Below are 24,609 nucleotides of genomic sequence, written 5' to 3'. Positions count from 1 at the left end.
CAATTTATATAAGAACCCAGATTTATTAGCTAGATTAAAAAAAAGGTAATTATGCATACGTGACATTTTAAGATGAGTTCACCTGATATATGAAAGGCTTTGCTTATTCTACTATAGGGATAAAATCTGTCACTTAGACTTGATCCCTGCTGTCCTACTACTTGGTAGATTTGTTAAATTATTGTGAAGATAAAAGTATCAAGGAAGCCTGCACTCCTATAGTGGGGGTGCACTGCCAAAATTTAGATGTAAGCATGTTTGCTAAGGTAGCTTAAAGAGAAATAAGCTGAATGTCCTGATTTTTAGTTTATGACCACTAAAGATTTTGGGTTAAAGTCATTAGAAACACTGGAAAGAGGTTAAATTAAGAAAAGACATGTCAATCAGCTCTGGTAAACAAGGAATACTTACATTCCTCTGAGATGAGAGAAGAGTGGAAGACATGCAGAGACCAATGAGGTCATTGGCATGAGCAGAGTAACAGTTATTCCCACAGTGCAACCTTTTTTGTTCTAATTGTGATGAAGACAATGATGATGACAATAATGATTCTAGTGACGGAGAGGTAATGACATCACTACTGAAGAAGGAGTGGCTCAGTCACAATTACAAACTCCAAGTAGCCAAATTCTTATTTTGACTTACTGTTTTTAAAAAAAGAAAGAGCTTAATGTTTTTCTAGATTATTTTGGACAGCCTCTATAACATAACAGATAAATGGTAGAGACTATAACTTGTTCTTGTCTTGGATTTGGGTAGAGAAAGAGAGAATAGAGGCTGGATGAAGCAGAGGGAAGAGTGTTCTCAAAGCATCTGCATGAGATCTCCTCTTAGAAACTACAAGCACTGATGAATGATATCTCTGCCCTTAACTAAATACTCCATTTACAAAGGTCCATCCACCTGCCTTTCTTCCTCTGGCAGGTGCAGATAGAAACTAGGTTCAAGATAAATATTGAGACAAGAAAAGCAAGAAGGCTAGTTAGAATCCACATATGAGGGAGAACATGCAGCACTTGGCTTTCTGAGCCTGGGTCACCTCACTTAGTATAATCCTTTCCAGATCTATCCATTTTCCTGCAAATTTCATAAGTAATATTTATACTCTTATATTAATGCTACTCGCACTTTGGGTAGAGAATCTTCTCTTTTCAGATGGCAGTGACTTTGGGATGACTCAGAAGGTATCATAGTGCTGGAAAGAAGTGACTGGAGTACTAACATCTTGATCACACCTTCCAAGGCTCAGATTCTAATGCGGAAGAGGAGGTGGAAAGAATGCAAGAGCCAAAGGAAGGGTAGGACTCCTTACAACGTGCTCCCTCCAGACATAAAATGGCCTGGATACCCATGAACTCATAGTGCCTGACACTACCTACACAAGACCATCATAAGAGGTGGAAAAGACCATGACATCAAAATAAAAGAGAGACTGATTGAGATGGGGAGGGGATATGATGGAGAATGGAATTTCAAAGGGGAAAGTGGGGGGGGGAGGGTATTACCTCATTGATAATGTTAATAAAAGTTGAGAAAAATAAAAAGAAAGGCAAGAAGGAACATGACATATAAATGCACTCAAAAGTAAATAAAGTCAACAGCTTTCATAATTACAAAAATGCATCATTCTTAGAATTTTACAGAGAGCTTAGAGTAAAGAAAAAAATTAATATTCATAATTAGATGAATTAATGAGCCTATTTATCACTATGTTTTCACAAAGATAATATTAAAACTCACTGCATATGATGAGTAATGGGGTCATTATAGATTTTGCTCAAGCCAGAAGTTAAGAGACAATATATAGAGATTAATATTCTTTATATTATCTGGAAAACAGTTATCATCAGCTAATTTAAAGCTCTGGTCACTCAGCTCTGAAGACACTGTACACAATAAAATGAAGTATATTTTTTCAAAGTCCATGTATTATATGACACCTAAAATAGATATTTACCTATTATTTTTGAGATGCAGATATAGATTATTTAACTCTTCTTGTATTACTAGTTTTATAAAAGTAAAGTACTATTAATAATTTTAGAGGAAATTGAGTATGAAAAGAAAGAAACCTAAAATAAATTACAATTATTATTATAGAAGCAATATAGAGGAATTATAATAAATGCTAAATTCATACCTGATGTGTTCAAACCCTAGATCGCCTAGATGTTCTATTTATACTAATTTTACAGATTTAGGCAAAATTAGATCTCTGTACCTCCATTTTCTCACCCACTTAAGAAATTAAGAAATGGCCTTCCTTCATATGGTTGTTATTATAGCATTAAATAAACTAAAGAACTTAATACTATGCCTGGCTCATGCATGGATTCACTAAATATTGATTGTTTCATTTGATGTCTGATATGATTTGTGCTTGTCACCACATTTGATCTTGCCATTAGTCCTATAAAGTTTTTATAATTCCCCATCAGTCCATAATGGAAAGCAGAATTATACTATAATAACCATTGCAAAATCTCAGCAACTTACAGGAGTAACTTATTTTCTTACTCAGGGCATGGTGCTGTGGTTCTGGGTAGACTCCCCAAAGGTTCCCAAAGGTCTGTCATCTATGCATCACTGCTTCCAATTGCTTCCGTCTTGTGCGTACTTCCACAATGACCATGGCACGTGAAAGAGTATAAAGGACTGAAGTTCTAGCAAGTAAGTGCTTCATACTGAAGCAACAAGCCTTACTAAAATCACCTTAGCCAAGGCTTCTCATCCAAGCCTGCTTATGTGGAGAAGCCCTGGCTGCTTATGCGCCCCTGAGAGCAGATGCGAGGGAAAGAGGCAACAGCAATGTCTGTCAATATGGGTGTTTTACATTATTCTCATTTCATAATTACTAAGAGAAAGGTGATACTGGGAAAGAGTAGAGGCAATATATTAATTCGGAAATCAGCTTGCTTCGTCTACTAGTTGATTCCTTTTTTTTTTTTTTTTTTGTCTTACCCATGAAAATAGGGTGTCTGAGAAAGTCCTATTGTGACAGAAATAAACTCTATTTGGACTGTATTGAAAAGGTAAAGTCTAGAAATTTTAGGTTAAAATGGTATTTAAGCTCAGTTAAGAATCAAATAATAAAGCCTATGGAGAGAAAGTAATATGAGCTCTCACTTAGTTCTAAGTACCCACGTATTTATTACCACAATATTACTTTAAAAATTATCAATAGTAATGATTTTCTGTCCGGTTAATAATAAAAATATTTATCAAAATGTAGTAAATTTTATAAATGTCTAAATGCATCAGATCAACAACAGAGACTGACCTTTTCCATCTTCTTCATGATTTTTTCTTTTTAAATCTCAATTTTTAAATTTATACTAGCATATGGAGAATTAGGTTTTATTATGTGTTGCCTTTCAAACAAATTTGGGATTTTGTTTCCTTTCCTCTCACTCTTCACACCATAGCCTCCGTTTCTCCTCATACTACATACTTCCTGTGTCTGCCCCCTTCCTCATCAACATTTAGTTCCCTCTCATAATCACAAATATACTTTATTGCACTTAGGAGAGATTATACTTGGGAAGTGTTATTATCCTAACATCAAAACTAAAAAGCATAGAGACTAAAATGGAATGAGAAATAATGAAGGGAATTGATGCAGCAGGGAAAGGTGGATGGACAAGGAGATAAAGACGTGTGGGGGAAATCAACCAAAAATAAAATGTGCATGATGATCTCATGTGGAAACATGTTACTTTGTAAGCTAATTTAGAATTAAAAAAAAAAAAAAGAAAGAAAGAGAAGCCATTGTTGTTGTCCACATTTAGCCTTACTACTGAAAAACTTAAGAGATTGCAGTTGATATATTTTCTACTTTTTACAGTTGATATTTAAGTCAGTGGTTTGCTTGCTTAGCTAGAAGTCACTTACTAAACTCTCCATCTACAGCAGTAACCGTCTCATTACTGAAACTAAATGCCTGAACCAAAACATCTTACAGGAGGAAAAGGTTTACTTCTGCACACAGTTTCAAGCAGACATTGGATCATGGCAGGGAACGCAGGACAGAACAGCATGCCAGCCTCACATCTCTACAGCACCAGGAAGGAAGTCCTCTTGAGTGACCTAGTGCTGAACACTCAATGGGCAGGTTTAATAAACCTCAAGGTCCACCTCCAAAGACACACCTCCTTCACCTAAGCGCTACTTCCTAAAGGCTGCACAACTTTCCCAAATTGCCACCAGCTGAAGACCAAGTATGAAAAATACATAGCCAATGGGGAACATCTCATTTGGACAAGCAAACTCTCCTAGTATTTGAAAGTGCTTCTGATTTTAGCTATTATAGTATTTCAATTGGACGAGCTTTAAGTTTCCTACACATTATAAGAATAGTAACTTCTCCTTGGTACATACTGTCCCTTACCTCATTCTGCCACAATTCTGCCAAAAGCAAATATAATAAGTACCTTTAATATAACAAGCTCTCTATCCATATAGTGTGAATAAAGGACTTGATCACTACACTCACATACACTTCTTGACCCTGTAATTTAGAGGTGATTGCATTCATATGTAATATTGCAAAGATTCATTAGCCTCCCCCACACCCTCTTGCAATGACACAACACAATGGAAAGCAATGATCTCCTCCATCAACTGGCTGCTTATTGGTTATGAAAGTAGGTTTTGAATAGGAAACAAGTAACTTCAACCATTGCATAATTTTTCCTCCTCTCTCTTTCTCACAACTAACAATATGTAACATGAGCTCAGGAACAGTAAGCCACTTTCCAGGAGGTGCTAAGAGTTGGATTTTCTCCCAACACCTGGTAGTTGATCGCTCACAGCTGATTGAATTTCCATTGTTCATTGATTGTGCCATTTGCCCGGCAATCCATCCTTGCTTATGTAATTGCAGCATTCCTGTTGTTCACTCTGTTCTGTCCTGAAGATTGAGCAGCAGGGCAGGCTGAGATAATTACATAGGGCACAGCACCGAACAGCTGACCTTCAGAATACAAAATAAGACCTGTCTTCTAAAATCAGTCTTTCCTGATGAAGTTACTTCGGGGCACATTATTTCTAACAGGTGATTTTTCATGCTGGTCTTGTGCCTTCTTAAGATATTTTTATAGTTATTTATTTATTAGATACAGATAGACAGAGGGAGAGTGAGAAAAGGTGCAGCAGGGCCTCTAGCCACTGCAAACAAACTCCAAACGCATGCACCACGATGTGCATCTGGCTAATGTGGGACCTGGAGAACCGAACCTGGGTCCTTAGACTTTGCAGGCAAGTGCCTTAACTGCTAAGCCATCTCTCCAGCCCAAGATATTTTTTTAAATATTTTTTGTTTTATTTATTTATTTGAGAGCAACAGACAGAGAAAGAGGGAGAGAGAGAGAGAGAGAGAGAACGGGCGCGCCAGGGCCTCCAGCCACTGCAAACGAACTCCAGACATGTGTGCCCCTTGTGCATCTGGCTAAAGTGGGTCCTGGGGAATCAAGCCTCGAACTGGGGTCCTTAGGCTTCACAGGCAAGCACTTTACTGCTAAGCCACCACTCCAGCCCCCAAGATATTTTTATATTTGTTTGTAAAAGATCATGTTGAATTTTAAAAAAATATTTTATTACTTATTTTTTGACAGAGAAAGATGGGGGTAGGGAGAGAAGGAATGGGCATGCCAGGGCCTCCAGCCACTGCAAACAAACTCCAGACACTTCAAACTAGAATTAAAGACAATTTTGATGACATCTGAATATTTTGTTATCTTGAAAAATGCTGAGTGCTGTAATCATACCCCGGATCATAATTTTAGGAAGTAATGTTTATGTTAATTAGTTAGTCATTCTACTATCAATATCCTTCTGAAAATCCTACTGTAAATGATAATGTCATCTAATATTATCCATCAATCTTTAAGAAAGGACTAAGAAGAAATTTGATAGCTATGAGGAAAATTTAACATAATTTAAGTTTTAAAAAAAAGTTAAAACTGACTGAATTTCTTTGGCACTTTAATGGGGTTCAGCATTTGTATGTCAAGCTGCCAAATTTCAATAGAAACTCTGCATCATTTTCTCAGTTCAAAACTCCATACTATGCTTTTTGTGTTTCTTTATTTGTGATGTAAACTCAAATTCAAAGAAAAGTTACAAGTGCAAGATAACTTGTTTGCCTCTGAATTATTTACTGACATGATGCCAAATAAGCCCAGAATAATTTTATTACCTCTAGCAAGTCACAATGTAACCATCAAATTCGGGAAATTCACATTGACATATGGCCTCCATATAATCTCATGCAAATCCTGTGCAGTGCTTTATTTGTCTGGGTTTTGTTTTGTTTAGTATTTTTTTTTTTTTCGAGGTAGCATCTCCCTTTAGCCCAGGCTGACCTAGAACTTACTATGTGGATTCAGGCTGGCCTCGAACTCAGAGCAGATGATCCTCCTACCTCTACCTTCCAAGTGCTGAGCTCAAAGGTGTCCCACCATGCCCAGTTCCTTGCAGGTCTTTAACTGTCCCAGAATTACCCATTTTAGCAAAATTGTCCAATTCTAAATTATCAATTATATCAATTTCACATCTCTTTTTTTTCTTTTAAATGTATTCATTTATGTATTTATTATTTAAGAGAAACAGTGAGTGAGCATGGATATGCCAGGGCCTCCTGCCACCACCATTCTTTGCATGGGTACTTAGGAATTGATCCCAGCCATCAGACTTTACAAGCAAGTGTCTTTAGCCACTGAGCCACCTCTCCAGCCCTCATGTCTCTTTATTCTCCTTTAATTGAGAATAATTCCTCAGCCCAAAGTCTACTTCAAATCATTCAAGCTTTGGCACTGATATTCTGGAACAGTTACATATTTATTTGTGAAGAAAGATTCTGGGCTTAGAACCAGGGCCACTGCAGTTATTATTCCTTAGTCAGCTCTCCCCCCTCCTAACTAGCTGAGTGGCTTCATAGAAAAACTGGCTCTAGTCCCTCATATGTAGAAAGTATATGGTACTGCCAACCTTGCTACATGGGAATAATAAGTAAAACACAAGAGAAGGCCTTAGTATAGTTCATGGCTCAGAGCATTCCACAGAAATTAATTACTTCTAATCTTTTCATGGTTTCCTTATCATCTCCCAGACTCATAATCCAATGATTTAATATCTAATCTATTAGTGTTATAGGGCGTAATAAAAACAGGGAAATGCTGAATAACTCTTAAATCCACCTTTTAGAGGTTCCGTTACTGTTGCCTCCCTGAACATCTAGTACCTTAAAAAAAACAAAAGCAAAACCAAACAATCCACAAAAAGTTCAGCTTGCAAAAGCAAGGAGTCCAGTGAATCATTAAGTTTTAAGATAAACAAAATTCCTTTCTTTACTGACTAACATGCTTCTTCACTTCTAATTTGAATCACAGATTTATGCTAAAAGAAAAGGAGAAGAAAGGATATATAGGGAAGAAACTATCATTTCCTTGACCCAAGTACTTCTAATTGCTATTATCCTTCCTTTCCTACTGGATACTATCAAACAAATCCATAGAATGTTTTTCCTTCCTACAAGGTTATTCTTTTTTTTTTTCCGAGGTAGGGTCTCACTCTAGCTCAGGCTGACCTGGAATTCACTACATAGTCTCAGGGTGGCCTCAAACTCATAGCAACCCTCCTACTTCTGCCTCCCAAGTGCTGGGATTAAGGATGTGAGCCCCACGCCCGGCTTAAGGTCATTCTCTATTGTACCATTATACCCTTGGACCTCATGTCTTCATGGATGTCACCTCAAAATATTAATAAGTTACAATTCCACAACTTTAAAGGATCTCTGGAGTCCTTGACTACTATTGACTTTTCCTGTTTTTATCTCTTCTTTTTACCCCATGACACAAATAGATTTCCATTCTTTCTATACTTTTTCGAACAAGTTCTCATCTATTTACCTACCCTGTAGCTTATTTCATGTGCTTCTTTCCAAAGCTTATTCATTATATATTCTCTTCCTCCCTTCTCCTCCACTTCCCTATCCTTCAGCATCCCTCTGCTCCTCTTCTCTTCCTCTTTCTCTCCCTCTCCCTTTTGCCTCTCCCTCTTCCAAGAGTTTCAATATAACCTCTTGTTTTTTGCAAATTTATGAACACATCTGAAATTCTACATCAACTTGTCTCCTAGTTTTCAACCCATGATTTTTAATAAAATTGTAAAGGGCTGTGTGTCACCATATTTCCATGACTTGTTCCTTTCCCTACATGTCACTCCCAGTCACCAAATAATAATGAATCTTTATTCCTGAAGTTCCTCTTCTCATTCTTCCTCTGCTTAGCTTAGCTCATTAGGCATGTTTCTTCATATTAACATTACTCTGATAACTCAAATATTTCATATTCCCCATTTCTACAAGAAATATTGATAGATGAAGTCAAACATGGTCTTTCATCAACTTCTTTCATCCCATATGCTCTTAACAAAACAGCTTTCAAGTACCATCCCTGCCTTAGTACATAACACAAATAAACATGCTCATGATGGCAAAAGTTAAAATTCAAGTGGAAACAGCAGATATCCAGTCATGGTCAAATGTTTCTGTGTAGGAACACCTACTATTGACACATTCTTGCGGCGTGCGTGTGTGTGTGTGTGTGTGTGTGTGTGTGTTTTCTAGAGAAGTCCAAATATAAACTTGTTTCTAAAAGTTTGATTCACATGATATGGAAAAATATTTAACTCCTAAAAACTAATTAAAACAAAAACACTAATAATAAGACCCTATTGCTGAAGACGGCATATACTGCTGGCCCAGAACTTTGAGAGACATGTCTGGAAACTGGAAGAAAGCAGACTCCAGATAGCCCATCTAGTGCTGGAAAGTGCTGTATGAGCTACTGGGGGAAAGAGAGGCCAACAACATTCTGAGAAATGGGGCGGGGAGTGTCTACGCTATTCAAAAGCAAAGACACTGGCAAGATGTACACATCAGTACAATAGTGGCACACAGCCTTGGTGGGTAACCAATAGCTTTCTGATTGGCTAAGAGATCCACTCAGTGAACATGAACCCATAACTGTAATTGGCAACCAGTTCAGAATTTTATGGAGACAAAGATTATGCTCTCCAATGTCAAGTTCCCACTAGTCTTTAGCTAAAAGAGGAACTACATCCATCAAATCTCCCCAAATTAATAACATTTATCCCATTGAACAAATGCTGACTTCACCCTCCATTGGAGAATCTGTTTTTCTTTCTCAGAATGCAGCAAGACTTGAGGAGATAAACTACCCCTCACACTTCATCCAAGTCCCCATTAAAACTACGGAGAAATTGGGGAGATAACTTACTCTCCGTTGGAGAATCTGCTTCTCCTTGTCAGATAGATGCAGATCCTAAGGAGAGAGCTGCATCATCATACCTCAAAAGGGGCCGGACTGAAACTAAGGAAAATTAGAGAAACAAGCAAGGGTGCTGTTTTCCTGATGAACTGGATACCAGCACAAAGGGGAAGTAGACCAACACAGAGAAAAATCAACTCCTACCAAATCAGAGAGCCAGAGCCTCAGAGGCCCCCAACACCGCAGCACTGAAGCACACCAAAAATGAACCCAACATGGCTCAGGGAAACTTTGCAGAAGAGGGGGTGAAAGAATGTCAGAGTCACATGTTGGGTTGTGATATGCAGAGACATTTATCGTACCAATAACTGTGGACTAAATCCACAATGCATGACCCATTTACATCAACAAGGAGGGGTCATTGGGAGGGGGTAGGTCTCGGATGAGCCTAAACAATGGTACCAAACTGCCTGTATTTGCTGCAAAGAAAACTAATAAATTAAATTAAAAAAAAAAAAAAGAAAGAATGCAGCTTCCATGGTGAGCCTGATAATCAGTTCCAGAGTAAAGGAGACAGACACTGATGATACTCAACACTTACCAAAGCAGAGATCCAGAGGCTCCTAAGAGCTCATCACTGAAGTACACTCTAAAACACATCCAACATGGTACAGTGAATTTTGCAGAAGAAGGGCCAGAAAGATTGCTAGAACCACAGGTTAGGACATCATGTCTAGAGTCATTTCCTCCCCCAACAACTGATTGCTACTCCCACAATGCATAAACCATAACCCACATAGGTAATACCTTCAACCCCACTGAGGAGGAACCCCTGCAGAATGGGGTCAGGGAACAGAGAAAGGATGCTACCAACACATGATGTATCCATACTAAATATGTCTCTAATATTTTTTTAACAAACACCAACAGAACAGCATCTGTATTCAAGAAAGAAAACCTATCTTCCAATTTCTCCCTTGGATATGGCCTATAGCTGAGGAAGTAAGTGCTAGTCCATCTAGCAACTATCATGCTTAATGAAAAGAAAACTGAACCTCTTGTTCTAAAACAACTCTTATAAAAGACAAATTCTCTGCAGTGACCACTACTAAAGAAGCCTTAGCTCTTATCTCCATCCTTTTGCATATTGTCTGCGACCCAAAAAGTCTTTTCACTTTTCTGAGTTCCAATTTAAGATCTAGTTAAGGGATACTATTTCCCCTAAATTCTCTTCGGACCACAGTGGCACATGAAAATATAACTTCCATCATTTACATTACAGTCATACCTAGTACAATGTGTCAGGATAGTCCTAGATATTTCATAAGCTTCCACCAAAAATTTAATTCTTATAATTCTCATTCTTCAAAGTATGGCAACTAATGGTTATTGGTAGAACTCATGTATTTTTTATTAATGCAGAAGAAAAAATATGATATTCAAGTTTTGATTATTCATTATGAAAAAATAACTCAAGGTAAGGGAGGGAAAAAAATCAATGTATGCCAAAGTAATTGACGTTCTTTTCTTTTTTTAATGCTGAGTATAGTGATACATGCCTTTATTCCCAGCACTGTTTGTTTATTTTTTTAATATATATGTTTGTTTATTTATTTATTTATGTGAGAGAGAAAATGAGGTCCAGAGAGAGAGAGATAGAATGGGCGTATCAAGGCCTCCAGTCACTGCAAATGAACTCCAGACCCATGGGCCTCTTTGTGCATCTAGCTTACATGGATTTTGGAGAGTCGAACCAGGATCCTTTGGCTTTGCAGGCAAACATCTTAACTGCTAAGCCATCTCTCCTGCCCATAATTGAAGTTCTTAACAAGACAAAAATATCCACTGTATGGCCCTCATTTTCCATCTCTTCATAATTCCCTGTCATTTCATAAGCTTCAAATGTAAGCCTTCTTTCTTCCTACAGAACTCAATGAGGGGCTGGAGAGATGGCTTAGCGGTTAAGTGCTTGCCTGTGAAGCCTCAGGACCCTGGTTCGAGGCTCGGTTCCCCAGGTCCCACGTTAGCCAGATGCACAAGGGGGCGCACGCATCTGGAGTTCGTTTGCAGTGGCTGGAAGCCCTGGCGCGCCCATTCTCTCTCTCTCCCGCTATCTGTCTTTCTCTCTATGTCTGTCATTCTCAAATAAATAAATAAAAAATGAACAAAAAAAAATTAAAAGAACTCAATGAGCACTTCATACCACATGGAATTACTAATGTGCTTTCTTGGTGTTCTGACAAGGCTAGTTCCTATTCATTCTGATCTTTTACCCAGTGTCTTTAGGAACTCCTCATTGGTCCTTCTAAAGAAGGTCATGTTATATCACTCATTAGTCATTCTATTTCATAGGATCTGAAGAGTTTTTTAAATGATCTATTTAATGCATATTTCCCTCATAGCTTTATCTTTAACTCCCTAACTCTTTCATTGTTTTCTTTAAAGCATATATATAGCAAGTAAATGACTGATAACCTTGGTAGCAGACAGCTTCAGGTCACTGAGATGTACTTCCTGACCAGGCACAGTTAAAGAGGAAGGGATTTATTGAAGCTTACAGATTCAGGGGAAGTTCCATAAAGGGAGAAGAAGTTGGCCTGCTCTTATAGGACCAAACACAGAGAGGAAAAGCACAAGCCAAATCCCACAGCACACTTCAGAAAGTCCAGGATCTTTACATATCTTTATATGGCAATTTCAAATCCACCACCACACTTTAGAGTCCCAGTGACACCTCCAGCTAGGTGGCTGCAAATCTAAATGATAACCTGTAATAAAACACTAAATATATTGGGGGCCATTTATTCAACTACCATATTCCACCCCTGTCCCTCGATAGATTCATAACCATCTCACATTGTAAACTGTATTCAGTCCAATTTCAAAGGTCCCCACAATCTTTAACTACTTAAGATAGTTCCAAAGTCCTATGTGTCCTCTGAGATTTAAGATTGTCTCTTAGATATGAGTCCTGTAAAATCAAACCAGTTATATACTTTCAACATATAAAGGCACAGAGTAAACATTTTCAACTGGTAGAAGGCATAAGAGAGAGAGACTGGAACAATGCAAACTAAACAACCATCAAGCAATGTCAAACTTCTGCAGTTCAGGTCTATATAACCAGTGACTGACAGACTCTGGATTTTCCAATTCTGCTCCTCCAGCTGGGCAGAGTCACCAGGGAAAACTTCCATCCCAAGCCAACAGTGCACTCCATGGTAGCCCTTGCACAGTCCTGGTATATCAAAGACATCTTTGGGTCTTCATGCAAACCACGGACCATCTTCCAATGGCTTCGCCAGCCTATCAGGGTCATCATGCCCTGCCTTATGCCACATCTCAACAGCAGCAGCTCCTAGAACCATGTGCAATTCATAACCATTCCAAGCATTTTTCATGCTTCTAAAACTAATACTAGTTGTGCAGGACACAACCATATTCTTAATTCAGGGATGAAATAAACCGTAACATTGAAAAGAAGGTTCTTTCTCCAGTCAACTCTTTCCAAAAGAGTTTGCATGTCCATCAGTCTTCCTCAGGCATCCTCTCCATTGTTTTAATATAAAGTAGTTGGTCTATCTTTCTTAAGATTGCTAATATGTTTGACAATAGCAGCTTCAATAACCTAAAACCAGTTTCGGCACCTGTAGTTTTAACTTAATTGAGTTATTCCAACTTAAAATCTTAAATCTCTCAGTCCAATCTCTTTAGCCAAAATCATCAGCCCATACAAATTAAACATTGATTAAATTCTCTGGGCCTGGGCAGCAGAACATAGCTAGCCCTTATATCAGTAGCCCAGTTCCAATAGTCTTTCCTTCCTCTTAGAAAGTTCATAATTCGAGCCTCCAAGTTCAATTCTCTGTACTCAAAATTTTCAAATTCTGGGCTGGAGAGATTGCTTAGTGGTTTAGCACTTGCCTGTGAAGCCTAAGGACCCCGATTCGAGGCTGAGTTCCCCAGGACCCATGATAGCCAAATGCACAAGGGGGGGCACGCATCTGGAGTTCATTTGCAGTAGCTAGAAACCCTGGCGCACCCATTCTCTCTCTCTCTCTCTCTCTCTCTCTCTCTCTCTCTAACTGCCTCTTTCTCTCTGTCACTCTCAAATAAATAAATAAATAAATACACAAAATATTTTAAAAAAGAAAAAAAAATTTCAAATTCTCATAAGAATAGTCCATAATGCATGGCTTACCACTCCAGAAGGCATGTTTAGTTACAAGTACCAAGTGTATGCCCAATCCTCCAAATCAAAACAAAAGTTCCAAAAGACCAACATCCACAAGGTCAGATTCATGTTACTCGGTATTCTAGTACCAATTTTTGAAGTAGACAGCTTCAGGTCGCTGAGATTAACTTCAGACCAGGCACAGTAGTGGTGGAAGGGATGCATTGAAGCTTACAGATTCAGCGTGTTATAGGAATTAGTCAATGACAATGATCAGGCAAAACCTGCCTCAGAGACAGGGAGAGAGCCTTTATTCACATATGAACCTCTGGCGGTTCACACCAAAAAAAAAAAAAAAAAAAAAGCCAATAAAGGCCCTGAATTCAGATTCTGCTGGACTTATATATCTTTTACAATCCTTTGACTGAGTTCTCCCATGCTTACAGAGGGGAGAAAGTTACATCTGAGTCAAATAAGATTAAATACATGGTGCTGTCTCCTAAGATAAGGTAAGATAAGATTTATATATTGTCCAAAGAGGTCAGGATCAGTCACAGAATTCTTCTTAGCTACCATCAGAGGAATCTCCCCTGCTACAGTTTCAGAGGAGGGAAGTGCAACATCTTTCAGCTTCTCTGAAAGTCCCAGGCACATTTACATTTCTTACACATACACTGATTGTATCCCATTTACACTAACATTAGCTAGAAACATTAAGCATATGGTTGAAGTCTTGTCAATTTTATATAAAAGACATCAACTTTTATAAATTTGGTTCTTGTTGTTTAATTGGACTATAATAAGCCCTTGGGCTGAGAGCATCTCGTGGTGATAAGTCTACTTAGGAGGTCCAAGACACAAGGCCCAAATAAAAATCCTAAGTTCTTTGCTAGCAGTCTTATCAGGGTCATAGACCAGTTAGCCCATGACCAATAGCTGTCCCACAACAGCCCAGAGTTTGTTAATTTTTTCTCCTTTAGCCACACTTTCTTTAAAACTCTAGACTTTATTCAGAGTATCTCCACATTTATTTGTATAAAGCAGCATTCTTTACTGAGAATAAGCATAGTCCTTTATCAGCTGTAAGCAGAGTCAGGCCTCTCTGCTTCTGTATAATCATATTGGCCAGGAAATTTAATTGCTTTTATTATACTATTGGGGCCCAGGTCTATTGATGTCTTGGCTATTTAGTGTATGTTACCTATGAATTTACCAAAGTATATTAAAAGTATGTAGAGACTCCTTTTTAAAAAAATTATTTTTAGTTCCTATTCAGGGGTGCTTCCCAGTACTGTATGGCTTGATTATAGCACAAACTGTTATCAAAAAAAAAAAAAAAGTTAGCCCCTCTAATCATGTTTTCTGTCATTATGTAGAACAGGGCTATAGCTATTTTTTCCCAAGTTTTAACCTCATGGAGACAGTGCCCCCATGCACTTTGAAAATACCAGCAGTGGTACTACTGCTAGACCTAATTGGATGGGGTGACATCATGATGAAGGTCCACAGGTGTCCCCCGTAGACTTACTCAAGCTTCTGGTGTGCATGGGCCAATCGGCTCCCAGTTAGGCAATTGGTGCAGGCTGGCAAAATCCTCAAGCTTCGGCTGTGAGTAGACTGTCTAGCTTCTGGGTGTGGTCAGAACAGAGCTGCAGATCTTCACTCCAGCCACCTCCGCAGGGTGATTCAGTGTGGCTATTAGAGACATTGTTGTGCCATCCAAGATAAGCTCCCTTCAGCTATGTGGGCCTTCTTTTCCCAAGTGTGCCACAGAATGGCATCTGTAACTTTAATAACAGTTAGAATGATGCGTTATACTATGGAGGCCCAGTCCAAACTGGCTGGAGTGGCTCCTTCTTTCAATCTTTTATTTAGATCATATTCCCAGGCTGGTGGGGGTATGTTTAGTTTTCCAGGGGTAGGAGGGTTTCTTTGTGTTACAGATTCCAAGGGAACACCATCAAACAACCAGCATCACTGATATTTTTAAAATTTAGTGTTAGACTCCAGATTTGTTCCAAACACACCTTTTTCCTTGGTGGGGCTCTATCCATTGGTGATAAGATGAAGGTCTGATTTTATGGGCCTACACATTTAAGCCATTTTTTTTTATAGGCTCATGACCTTCTCATAATGTAAACTGTATTTAGATTAGCTTTATAATTTCCCATAACCTTTCACCGACTTTAACATAGTTCAAAAGCTGCAAGCCTTATCTGAGATTTTGATATAATTCATAAATTCTTCTCCATATATATTGTTTTGATCTCATACCATTCCTATTAGACAAAGCCCCCTTTAATAGGGAAATTCATTTCAACAGACAACATTAGGCCCAATGATACAAATCTCATAATTTCATGGTTATATAAAGCTTGACAAAAATAATCAAACCTTTAATATCTTTACTTTGACATCTTTTCATGTCTCTATTTTTTTTCTAATTTCTTAACTTGTACCAAGTAAGTAAAGTACTTTTATTTATTAGTCTCTTAAATGTAATTAACTTTCTTTATCTAGGATAATGTCTCTTTTTATATACAAAACTTGTTTCTCTCACCTGTAATTGTATCATGTCACATACAGAAAGGTTGTATAAGGTAACAGCCAGGCTATAAGTGCTGACAGACTTAACATGATCCAGAGAATGGTGTCCTTGTGGCTCTGATGAGCACCTGCCTTTCTGAAGAGTGGTCTCTGTGCCTGTCCAGCATACAAAATGAACCAAAGCTGCAGTTCCTAAGGGCTACACGTGTACTATTAGAACTTCATCTTCAGCAGTTAAGGGGAATTGACTGCTGTTAGTCCAGAGCCAAATAATCTTGGGCTATATTTGCCCCATAGAATAGTCAATTTACTGTCTTTCTGTGTATAACCTGGCATCTCTGTGACAGACTGAGGCATCTGTTGCTCTGGGTTATAATTCTCATAGCTGTTTTTTTTTTTTTTCTTCTTCTTCTTCTTTCTTTCTTTCTTTCTCTCTTTCTTTCTTTCCTCTTTTCAATTTACAAAACAAGTTAGGATCTTTTGGTCCCTTTTTTTGTATGTGTGTTTTTTGTGGTTTTTTTGTTTTTGTTTTTGTTTTTTGAGGTAGGGTCTCACTCAAGCCCAGGCTGACCTGGAATTCACTATGGAGTCTCAGGGTGGCCTTGAACTCATGGTGATCCTCCTACCTCTGCCTCCCAAGTGCTGGGATTAAAGGCGTGCGCCACCACGCCCTGCTTTTTGGTCCCTTTTAAATAATTTAAAAACAAATGAACAGGGCTGGAGAGATGGCTTAGCAGTTAAGCGCTTGCCTGTGAAGCCTAAGGACCCTGGTTCGAGGCTTGATTCCCCAGGACCCACGTTAGCCAGATGCACAAGGGGGCGCACACATCTAGAATTCGTCTGCAGTGGCTGGAAGCCCTGGCACACCCATTCTCTCTCTCTGCCTCTTTTTCTGTCTGTCACTCTTAAATAAATAAATAATAAATAATAATAATAATAATAATAATAATAATGAACAAAGGAAGATACCATACTTGGCAGCTCCAAAATGACATTTGGTCCATGTACCTGTGTAATTAAAACACTTTTGTGTTCCATCAGGATAAAAGGAAACTACAATAAAAGGAAAAAAAGATATCTCTTAAACATGTATTTCCCAGTTGTAAATTTTGTAGCAATTTCCTTTTCTGGTCAACCCTAGTGTGGCTGTTGTTCAATGGCATGTTATTTTCCTCTCAAGTCTTCTGAAGATCCATCTCTGTTTATTTCCTTGTTCTGGTCTTTCTCCCTTTATTTACTCAGTGGGATGATAAATACATCAGCCAGTCTCTCTGGGGGGACAATGTCTGAGAATATTGCTTATCACCTTATCATAAGACTTCAACATAACTGAAGTATTTATGAACCATTGACCTCCATAGAAAAATTCTTTTGAACCATAAGACATCAGGTTCACAGAGAGCCAAATTTGACCTTCGTGCTATCATGCCACCACCAAAGGAACAGCTTTAATCCCTTCTCAACAGGCAATTACTAACCAAAAGGAAAAGGCTTTCTCTTCCCATTATCTACTCTCAAGGAAAAGTAAACAGCCAGTTTAGTTTTATCTCCACTCCCACCCCCCATCTTGAACTGCTCTGGCAACCCAGAAACATCGATTACAACCCTCATAGCCCCAGTGTTTAGCTTCATCTGATGGACCCTCACCACAGAAGGGCAGTGACATAGCATCAACTCTGCAGTGAGACCTGCATTGCAGTCTGCCTCCTTCTACCAGTGCCCCCATTGTCCATTTGTACATGCCAAGAGAGACAAAACATGCTGAAACAGCTAAGGCAAATTCTTCCACAATGTCTTTAAGAAGTTCCTCTTCGGTCAGCAAGGAAACCTGTAATAGCTTGGGACCCACCCCAGCATCCAATTTTTTTTTCAGATCAACTTCCAGCACTGGGGAAATAACAAGAACTAGGGGCCCAGGAACACAGTTGCATTGGCACAAGCTGTGCCAAAGCCAGTCTCCCCAACCCCTTCCCAAGAGACTGGAGCACAGAACAGGCTCTCTGTGCCATTCATACATTCTTAGGTACACCAGACCTCAGCCTGGGATCTCAGGTCTTTTACAAGCTCTGCTCAGGGGACTGAGACCCTGGAAAAAAGCATTCATAGCCTCAGACACTGACACACAGGCACATATGTTTGCATGTGCACCCATGCGAACACACACACACACCACGTACTAGGAGGCATCACACTGCCTCTCCCCTTACCCACATACTCATGGGTTCAGGGCTCTCATACACATTTACATGCACACTTACATTAAGAGGTATCGCAGTGCCTTCCCCCTTCTTGTTTTTCCCACCTGGTTTTAGTGACACATGACAGACAAAGGACAGGGTTGCCACCTTGGAAGGAAGCCATTCCCATGTCTGTCTGGCTATGTCCAGAGGAACTTCACAGCACTTGGCCTTGGCAGGTTCAGCTTGTGACTTGCTACTGGATAGGAGTCCCATCCTGCCATGAGACCTTATGCCACTTGTCATGGTACAGCAGAATGCGCTCACTTGAATTCTGTGGCCATAGTGGGATCTTAAGGATGCCAGCCACAGGGCTACAAATTCCAACTCAGAATGCAAGCGGACTGAGTCACCCTTTCACATATTCACACAGTCACTCACAGGTTAATTTACAGTTCCCTTCTCACTTTCAGGAATTCCCTGGCTATCACTATGAAAATGCCTCTTAATGGGCCCCTGTTGGGGCTTTGTAATGCTTTAGCTTTGAACTCTGAATGCACTTGGAGCCCCCTTTCAGCTAAGAATACATGTGGAGCAATCCTTTAAGCTCTGAATACACGTGGAGCCGCCTGTCAACCACCATTTTGAGCCCACACACACATGGAGTCTACTCAGAATGGCCCTAGAACTGATCAGGCTCTAACCCAGGCTTCCTGGTTTCCCCAGGACCTACCTTGACCATTTGTCTGGTGGCGCTGACCATCTTCTCTTCAAAGTCTGGTCAGGAGCAGCTAGGGACCATGGGAGGGCAGATATCTGATTTGAGTTTGGACCCTGAAAACTATCAGGGAGCATGCTATCCAAATCACTCAGAGTTGCCATCCACCATAGCCGCTCAGCTGCCCATGCGAGTAGCTCAAAGGGCCAGGAGTTTGCATGCAAGACTCTCAGGTCTCAGTTTCCCAGTCAGTGTACCATCTATGTTATAGGAATTAATGAGTCAATGAGAATAATCAAGCAAAACCTATTTCAGACACAGGAAGAGAGCCTTTATTCACACATAGACCTCTGCCGTTCATGCCAAAGAAAACCAATACAGGCCCTGAACTCAGTTTGTGCTAGACTTAATATACCTTGTACAATCCTTTGTCTGAATTTTCCCATGCTTAGGTAGGGAAGAGATTTACATCCATGTGTGTAGGGCTCTGTCAAATAAGATTAAGTACAGGGGCTGACTCCTGAGATAAGGTAATTATACATTGTCCAAAGGGGTCAGGCTCAGAGTCACAGAATTCTTGTTAGCTACCATCTGGGGACTCTCCCCTGCTGCAGTTTTGGAGGAGGGAAGTGCAACATCTTTCAGCTTCTCTGAAAGTCCCAGGCACATTTACATTTCTTATACATACACTGATTGTATTCCATCTAAACAAATATAAGCTAGAAACATTAAATATGTGGTATTCCTTCAATAAAGGAAAGTTCCATAAAGGGAGAAGCTGGCCCAAATCAAACACAGAGAGACAAACCACAAGCCGAATCCCTGGGCACACTTCAGGAACTCCAGGCACTTTGCATATCTTTATATCGGAATTTCTTTTTTTAAATTTATTTTGTTATTTTTATTTATTTTATTGACAGCAACAGACAAAGAGAAAGAGGCAGATAGAGAGAATGGGCATGCCAGGGCCTCCAGCCACTGCAAAGGAACTCCAGACGTGTGCGCCCCCTTGTGCATCTGGCAACATGGGTCTTGAAGAATCGAGCCTCGAACCGGGGTCCTTAGGCTTCACAGGCAAACACTTAACCGCTAAGCCATCTCTCCAGCCCTATATGGGAATTTCAAATCCACCACCACACCTCAGCTCCTCCTCCAGCCAGGTGGCTGCAGATCTAAATTACAAACTGAAATAAAACACTGAATATATTGGGGGCCATGTATTCAAACTACCCCAACCTTTAATTCTTATGAATCATTTTAAGAGTTCACAGGATTGCATAATCATATTCTCACAGCTAGTAGGAAGTTGAGATTTTGCATCTTGATAAAACTATACTATTCTTACTGCAGAAGTGTTTATCAATATCATCCCCTATTCTGCATTTGGATTCTTCTTTTCACTACAAATCATTTTCTTTCTCCTTTTTAGTAATAAAAATTAAATTTTATTTCTGAATTAAGTTGTAAAAATCTTAAAAGTGAATCATCTTTCAATAAAAAGTAAACTAAAATCATATTACAGAGTTCTACAGAAACATTAATGACACAGAGTGTCATTTACAGTGCATAATTGAAAAGTGAATGACTGATTCTTTCAGATAGGGGTAGATGGATTCCCATTTCAGGTTACATAGCAGAATATCTAGTTTATCAGGAGAAAACAATCCAAAACATCCACATTGGGGTTCCAGGATTAAAGAAGTGGTTGAGATTTCAAATTCATTCTGTTTTGATTGACATTCCGCAATGCAAACTTCTCAGAGACCTTAATATTCAAAAACAGGAATAAACAATATGTAATAACTACCAAACTGTGAGGAGAGGTGATTCTTTGAAAACTGAAAACATCTGCAACAGTTTGGTTTTGATGTTCAAAGGTCTCAAAGAGTACACTGTTGGAAATGTATTTTTACAGTCATTCACTACAATGCAAAGTCCCTTCCATATGTCATCCTTAAAGATTTTTATTTTATGGTTATTCATGAGTTTGTGGAAACTAGTATGTAATACTAATTATGTGTTTGGGCTTTGAGAAATCTCTGTGTTTGGAGGGGAGTTTTCTTTCAGTAAATCAACGAGATGACTCTATGACCTGATGACCAGGAATCCTGCTTGCCTGACGGAAGCCAATAGGCTTCACAGACTGTGCCATATTTATCCCAGCTCCAACTGGGAAAGCACAATCACTATAGATGTATTTCTTCATTTTGCTTAAAGACTTGAGTTTTCAACTTCTCTCTTCCCTAGATCCCAGCTTCAAAGAAAATTTAGAAAATAATTCTTACTAAGTCATGTCTGGCTCCACCTGACATCCCAAGGATACATAGCAGCAGGACTGGGAAGATGGCTCAGTGGTGAAAAGCGCTCGCAGCACAAGCGTGAGTAGAGGAGTTGAATCTCGGGAGTCTGTAACCGCAGTGGAATAACGAAGCTGGAGGGCTAGCTTGTCTGGCATTCCCAGCAGCAAGGAGCAAGAGTCACCTTGTCTCAAAACAAGGCAGAAGGTGAGGACCAACACTCAAAGATTGTCCTCTGATCTCTAAGATCCTCTGATCTCTAAGAGTGTGCCGTATACCATATACAGATTCAACACACACACACACTCATGTGAAATAGAGCAGAAAAGCTCATTTAGTTATGTAGTCTGCTATTGACTATCATCCATAAAATCAGATACTATCTCAAACCCTAGACCATTATGATACAGAGAAAAAGAAAATGAAAAGGGTAGCACTTATCCCTGAGCTTGGCCTTGTTAGTTATTAGTAACCAAACTGGGATGTCCACAATTACACACCTAACACAGTAACTAATATATTCAAACTGAAACCATTTACTGAAAGAAATTTAAGACAGGTGTTCTACCTTTGCTTTCCTCCCCAACTCTGCTCTGTCAAACCAGTCAGTGAGACTTAATCATGCTGCTTAACTAATTCAGGTTCAAAGCGCTATTTTTCACTTTGATCTTCTGGGCTGTGATGAAGCAGTGGAGAAAGCAAAACCCTGAGTGTGCAGACATCAATAATTCTAAAACAGTAATACCAATTGTCATTGATCTACAATGTGCTTATTTTTCAAAGACAAGGAACCCCTTTTAAAGATCTCACTAAAACTAATAATTTATTCCCATACCTTTCAGAAAATTTAACCAAGCCACTAATGCTAAATGAAAAAAAAAATCAATTTATTAAAAAGGAAACCCCCAGTATCTTAAGTTTCTATTTATTTCACACATTAAGCCCAACTATACCTTCCCTTTTCTGGGCCTTCACTGACCCACCATGGTCCTGTGGATTCCCTTCAGCCTCCCCTTTTCTGCCAGTGCCATTGTCTCAGCCTGGAGTTTGGCCTTCTGTAGTTCTGACTTAGAATATTCCAGAAGCTTCTTCAGAATTTCTGTGCATTGGTTTTGTGGTGAAAATGGCCACATAAGATCATTAGAATTCAATATTTTATAGCAGGCATATGCATACTAAACTTTAAGAAAGAATTGTCCCTAGTGGCATGATAATGTGAAGATAGTTATTCTGCCTTTAACATTCAACAGGTCTAATCCTATCAAAAAGTACTCTCCATCTTTTGTTCAGCTATTCCTCACAACTGTAATTTGCTCTTGAGAAAATAAAACGAAGTACAGAGAGTCATTTGACTGTGAGCACAGTTATCGGTGAAAATAAAAAGTCAAAGCCCGGCACTCGGGCCCAGAATGCAAAGCCTGTTTGTCACCCTCTGCATATGTTAGTGTCTAGTTCACTGCCTGGTTCAGAAAAGTGGATCAATCCAAGTACTATTGGAAAAATAAATTGAATTGGAATGACAAGTTACTTCCATTCTAAAGGGAACATTATGTAAACAAACAAACACACATACACACTCACACCATGAGGGGAAAAGACATAATGATGACAAAGTCCTTCCAAGTTATTCTAAATTCCCTTTTCTGACCAACAGGCAATGGTCAACTTGATCTGTCATCCTCTCATCTCATTGCTAAGCAGCGGTTTTCAAACGTTTGCAGGTAAAGTCCTCTGGGAAGGAAAAGAAGATGAGAGCAGCCATGTTCCCAGGAGGGAAAGCGCCGAGAGATCCCAGGGAGCTTCTGTGGACTCGGTGCCTCATCCCTACTGTCCTCACAAGGGTGGCACCTAGTCTCTGATGCAGCCTGTTCGCTATGATGTAAACATAATGCTCATCACTACTGATCGTTGCACCTCCAGGAAGAAGATGACTCTAGGCCCAGCTGACCTCTACCTGTACTTTGGCTATCCTTCATACAATGTCATATGCACAGTAGGCCAAAGCATCTAGGTTCACTACCTATTCCCACTCTAGCGCCAGACTCAGCAGACCCTTCTTCCACCTCTCCACCCAAAACAAGTATTTGCAATGTCAGTCAGTCACTTCAAGCTGTTTTTCTGCACCTTGGACTACTTTCCAAACCCCTGCTTGGATTGAAGTCTTTCCTCAACCCTCTTCCTCCCTACAGTGTAAGGGTGCATGGTGATGTTTCCCTGACTCGTTGCACTGTGCTTTGTGTATTTGTTGACTCCCCATCTGGTCTGCCCTGTCCCCGGAGGCTGGCCTTTGTTTTCATACCTTCAACATCCCCAGTATCAAGCAGAGCCCTGAAGGAAAACATCTGGTTGGGGGGGGGGGGAGAAAGAAAAGAAGGAAGGAAGGAAGGGAGGGAGGGAGGGAGGGAGGAAAAGAAAAGAGAGTACTGGGCCGGGCGTGGTGGCGCACGCCTTTAATCCCAGCACTTGGGAGGCTGAGGTAGGAGGATCGCCGAGAGTTCGAGGCCACCCTGAGACTACATAGTGAATTCCAGGTCAGCCTGAGCCAGAGTGAGACCCTACCTCGAAAAACCAAAAAAAAAAAAAAAAAAAAAAAAAGAAAGAAAGAAAGAAAGAAAGAAAGAAAGAAAGAAAGAAAGAAAGAAAGAAAGAAAGAAAAAAGAATACTGGGATGTAGCACAAAAGAAGGTAAGATACTAAAATCAAACAAAAGAAAAATATAAAAGAAAAGACCTAGGGAGAGCTCAAATATCGACTGACTTTCATTCCAGGGGGAACTCCAGTCTCCAGATCCCAGCAGCTACATCCAGCCCTGGACATCCCAGAAGTGAGGAGACACCAGCCGGGGCTAAGAAGTCAGTCACTCACCAACTACTGGAAGGAGGGTGTCTGTTGTCTAGCGTTTTGGTCCAGGGCTTGTACCAGCTGATCTGCTCTGCGGCTTTACCCCAGAACATCTCGGGGTCTGCCACCGAGGCTGCGAAGTGAGTCTTGTACTCGCCACCGCCGCCCGAGGTCAGCGCCCTGCAGCCCCGGGGCCCGAGACCAGCCCGCGGGCCCGAGGCCACCAAAGCCCTCCGGGCTGCCGCACCGGCTCCCCGGGACGAAGGGGACCCGGGGAGGGGCGCCCCGAGTCCCCCCGCGCCGGTGACTTTGCGACACTGCAGCCAGGACGGTTTCATCCTCTCGGCACGGCCGGCGGGGCTGCAGGCGACCGCCGGGGATCGCGAGGGGCCAGCAGGAGGCGGGGGCAAACTCCGAGGTGTGCCCGAGCCCAGAAGTTTTAGAAGTCGCTTTGGAGTCACCGGGAAAAACCGACCTGGAGCCTCCGGGAGAGCAACAGGCTGGAGGGGAACGGGGGACGCGGGGGTGGGGGTCGGTGGTCCCTGGCAGAGCTGAGTTGGGTGGC

At 40.2% G+C, this 24,609-nt stretch overlaps 1 protein-coding gene across 1 annotated transcript in view; it reads right to left on the bottom strand.

Moving 5' to 3' along the window:
• Acss3 (acyl-CoA synthetase short chain family member 3) overlaps positions 1-24,382 on the bottom strand; it is a 218,460-nt gene extending 194,078 nt beyond the window's left edge. The window contains exon 1 of the mRNA XM_004650533.2: positions 24,069-24,382. Coding sequence (XP_004650590.1) covers positions 24,069-24,382 — 314 coding nt within the window. The remainder of the gene's footprint in view (positions 1-24,068) is intronic.
• Positions 24,383-24,609: the final 227 nt, after the last annotated feature.

The sequence above is a fragment of the Jaculus jaculus genome, chromosome 6, assembly GCF_020740685.1.
Source record: "Jaculus jaculus isolate mJacJac1 chromosome 6, mJacJac1.mat.Y.cur, whole genome shotgun sequence".
Classification (NCBI taxonomy): Eukaryota; Metazoa; Chordata; class Mammalia; order Rodentia; family Dipodidae; genus Jaculus; species Jaculus jaculus.
This window is presented reverse-complemented; position numbering and strand designations above follow the sequence as displayed.